We start from the raw sequence: 4,000 nt of genomic DNA, 5'->3' as shown, positions 1-4,000 counted from the left end.
CCAGACCCCACAAAGTGGGAATACACTGGGTTTGTTGTTGTTGTTGTCATTTTGGGGGAAGGCTTACCTTGATTAATAGTGTCTTGGATGGAATCCCTACATATATGATGTCTCTATTTAAAATGCTTGTCTGACTCCTTGGAAAAAACAATACTTGTCATTTTGGGGGAAGGCTTACCTTGATTAATAGTGTCTTGGATGGAATCCCTACATATATGATGTCTCTATTTAAAATGCCTGTAGAAGTTGAAAAGTTGGACTCCATTAGAAAACAATTCTTATGGAATGGAAATGCAAATAAAAGGAAAATTCAGTTGGTGAAGTAGCAGGTGGTCATTGGAGATAAGAAATCAGGGATTTGGGTGTGAGGAACCAGAAGATGCACGATAATCGATAGAAGCCCTACTTTTAAATGGCTATGGAGATATATTCGGGGGAGTGAGGAAATCTGGCAAAAAATGTTAGATGCAATATATGGTGAAAAAGAGAGATGGAAGCAAAATCCTTCACAATTGAAAGTTTGTGGAGCAATCAGGAGAAAAACAAGTGAAGAATGGGATGAGATCTTACAATATACAAGGCTGGAGGTTGGCAATGCTGCTGGAATTAAATTCTGGATAGATACTTGGTGTGGAGATGAAAATTTTAAGAGCAGATTTCCATATTTGTTTAGCTGTGCTTTGAACAAAAGAGGGTCACATTATAAAGGGTCACATTATAAATTTCTATCCAAATTCACGCTAGCATATTACTTTCAGGAGAAACTTGAATGACTGCGAAGTGGAGGATTCCTGCCAACTGATGCAACAATTGAACACATGCTTAATTAATAGGGACAAAGCAGACACGTTAGTTTGGATCAATAGCAGGGATAAATTATTCAGTCAAAAGTTGTTATAAAATGTTGTTACAACAAAATAATCAAGGGATTCCTAACTGGCCATGTAAAATGATCTGGAGAACTAAGGCACCCTTAAAAGTAGCCTGCTTAGCAGCGCTGTTTGTTTAACCCAAAATAATCTGCAAAGGAGATGAGACGATATTCCATGAGCAGCAGTTGTTTTCTTTGAAACAGGGAGCTGGAAAGGTTGAGCATTTGTTTCTTCATTGTAGTTTCTCAAGACAATGCTGGGAATTGTTTCTGAACATGATGGGTGTATCTCTGATTATACCAAAGAAAATCAGTAGTCTGTTGGAAGTTTGGCAAGCTCAAAGAGTAAAGAGAAGTATGAAACAATCATGGAGGATTATTCCCATTTGCATATTTTGGATTGTTTGGCTGGGAAGGAACAAGACATGCTTTGAACAGAAAAGACCACAGATTGCTAGCGTAATAGATGTATCAAAAACCTGCTCTTTTGGTGTTATAGCAGTATTAGATAGGATGGATCAATATTTGGATTTTCTGGATCTTTTAGGAAGGAATATGTAGTATGTCTGTGGAGATGTTGTAGCTTTGTCTTGTACTTGGTCTTGTACCATCTTAGTACCTTATGATTAAAAACTTTTACACAAAAAAAAAAAAAAACTTATGCAGTGTGTGATTGTAATGTCGTACTCATCCAAGTACCACATTCACATCTATAAGCAAAGTGCTCCTCGTAGTAACTAATAATTGATTCACGCACGATCTTTCATCATTTCAAAATAGTGCACTAAGGGGTCGTTTGGTAGCTAGTTAGAGTTATGTAGGTATCAGTAATACATGGATTAGTTATGAAGGAATTATGTATTATTTTACGCAAGGATTAGTTAGGCAGGGTTTAGTTATTCATGTATTACTCATTCCACCTTCTATCAAGCATAAAATAATACATTAGATTCCCTCATAACTTATACATGTATAAGTTATGTGGGTTTCTAAATTGCAAACCAAATACCGTATTAAATTTATACATGGTTAACTTACTAACTCACTACCAAACATGGTATAACTCATGTCTAAACCAGCTACCAAACGACCCCTAAGTGCTCCACTTTGAACCTATGACAAATGTCAAATATCAATGCAGCAATGGTTCACCAATAATCCCAAAGGAACTACTTACAGAAGGAGCAACAACTTCATTATCTTGATCAGAATTTTTCTTCCATTCTGGAGTTTGGGGACAAACCAAAGGTTCAGGCTTCGCTTGTAAATAGAAGTCATATAACGCCTCAACATACTTCTGTCTGTAAATTCCAGGAGGGCGTGCTTGCGCAAACGTTGTTATAGCCTGAAGATAAGACACAAATTTTATAGATTATGTCGGAATCCTAAGAAGAGAAGAGTTGGTATAAAATGAATAAGATTACTAACCTCACTAACACTAACTGACTGAGTACGTACAAGAAAATGTACAATCATATAGCCTGTTCGGTTGTGACCATGAGTGCAGTGGACAACAGCATACTTACTTGCTTGAGATTCTTGAGATGTAAATTGCACAACCTGCAATCAATACAAGTTCTGAAGATGAGAATCTCAGCAAAGTAAAAAGTAATTATCACGCTGCTGGCACCCTTCCCAGGCATGCAGAGCATGACGAAAGATGATATGCAAGTGACAGTCAAAGGAGTTACCTCAGAAATAAATCTATTTACAGACTCATCATCAGGTACAGAGTCCTGACCCGGGCATCGAATCTGGATAAACACATAGCATATAACTGGCCACTTAACCATGAGATCGAATAGGATATAGAGTACTGTTCATATTTACCTTTTTTTATAACCAGTACTGTTTATATTTACCTTAACATGTCTAATACCGTGACTGGTCCAATCTGATTCTGGATAGTAACGATCCGTGTTTGTCAAATCAACCACCAGTCCTATCTGCAATGAGTGTTAGTAATGCCAAACGTAGATGACGGCTATTCAGCTAACAATAAGGTGATAATTATATATAGGGCAGGCATTGAAAATCCAACTAGTAAGAAGATTAAATGTGAGCAAGCATAAGAAGAGATGACACAAAGAAAGCTGATATGGATGCACATTCCTTTTCTCTCTCTTTTTTTCAACTGAAAAAATCTCATGCCAGTGGCGCACGGTTCAGAAAATGGTGGATAATAGGCCTGCCTCTACCCTTCTCCACTCAAATATCATGTTTTTGCCTGTGGAAGGGTTGGAACCTGTGACATGCTCCTAACCCGCATATAACATGCTATAAACGTAAATGTACATTCTTCTGTAAGACTTCTAGAAGTTGTCAATTCACACACAAACAGAATATTCTAGCTTCAGTGCTTCACTACCAGAACTACCAAATAAATAGGCAGGAGTCTCTGCAGCCACCACTTTTGAGCTATATATATCTGAATGATGACAGTGAACACATATATACTTGTCCTATAAACTCAGAGACGTTAGGTCCTCCAGAATCTTTCGGATGTAAATGAGAGAAGGTCCCCATACGTTCAATTTCTTTCTTTTGAAAATCTTTTCTTTGACTCTTTACTTATACAACAGCTAATTCCTTTTATCAACAAACCATTTTAAAATCTCACAAGACTCGACTCAAAAAATACTGGATCCAGCCAAAGGTTTTCCTTTATGATGGAAAAAATGTTTAATGATGTAAAGGTTTTTTGTTTTTCCTTTGGATACTTCTGTTTAATATAGATACTTGGATAATTTCCATTCAAAAAGACAAAAGAATGCTTGCATTATTACTTTAACTTTCATTAGACATGTCAAATGACTATGTCAATCCCTATAGGAAAGAGTGAGTTGACAAACATATGAGCTCCCCTCCCCTCCCCTCCTACCCCCAAAATATATAAAAAAATAAAAAATAAAAAAAGCCAAACACAGTAAACATACAGACATACATATAACCCGTTGTCCAAGCAGATCAAAATAAAATTAGTTTGAATTTCTCAGGAATTAACCAAGTCAGAAACAAAAGGTCGCTAATGAAGCATGACCAAAACAAAAGGCAACGTACACTGACCGTTAAAAGAGTGTAAGAAACAAGAGTGAAACAGAAGAGAGAACTACAATGCAATGACTCTTC

At 36.7% G+C, this 4,000-nt stretch overlaps 1 protein-coding gene across 2 annotated transcripts; it reads right to left on the bottom strand.

Moving 5' to 3' along the window:
* Positions 1–63: 63 nt before the first annotated feature.
* On the bottom strand, positions 64–3,987 carry LOC124895314 (mRNA-capping enzyme-like). Of its 2 annotated transcripts, XM_047405750.1 has the most exons (6): positions 2,734–3,982; positions 2,563–2,625; positions 2,300–2,431; positions 2,049–2,216; positions 571–673; positions 64–237 (listed from the first exon to the last, which is right to left on the bottom strand). In XM_047405750.1, the coding sequence occupies exons 3-6, from the start codon at positions 2,345–2,347 to the stop codon at positions 158–160; spliced, it is 399 nt and encodes a 132-aa protein (XP_047261706.1). In that variant the 5' UTR covers positions 2,348–2,431; positions 2,563–2,625; positions 2,734–3,982; the 3' UTR covers positions 64–157. The 2 variants fall into 2 exon arrangements, with proteins under 2 accessions (XP_047261706.1, XP_047261705.1); XM_047405749.1 differs by lacking the exon at positions 64–237 and having other exon boundaries at positions 287–673; positions 2,734–3,987.
* Between the last annotated feature and the right edge of the window lie 13 nt (positions 3,988–4,000).

This window comes from Capsicum annuum, unplaced genomic scaffold (assembly GCF_002878395.1).
Source record: "Capsicum annuum cultivar UCD-10X-F1 unplaced genomic scaffold, UCD10Xv1.1 ctg81249, whole genome shotgun sequence".
NCBI classification, from domain to species: Eukaryota; Viridiplantae; Streptophyta; class Magnoliopsida; order Solanales; family Solanaceae; genus Capsicum; species Capsicum annuum.
The sequence above is the reverse complement of the archived record's forward strand: the minus strand, read 5'-3'. Positions and strand labels throughout refer to the sequence as shown.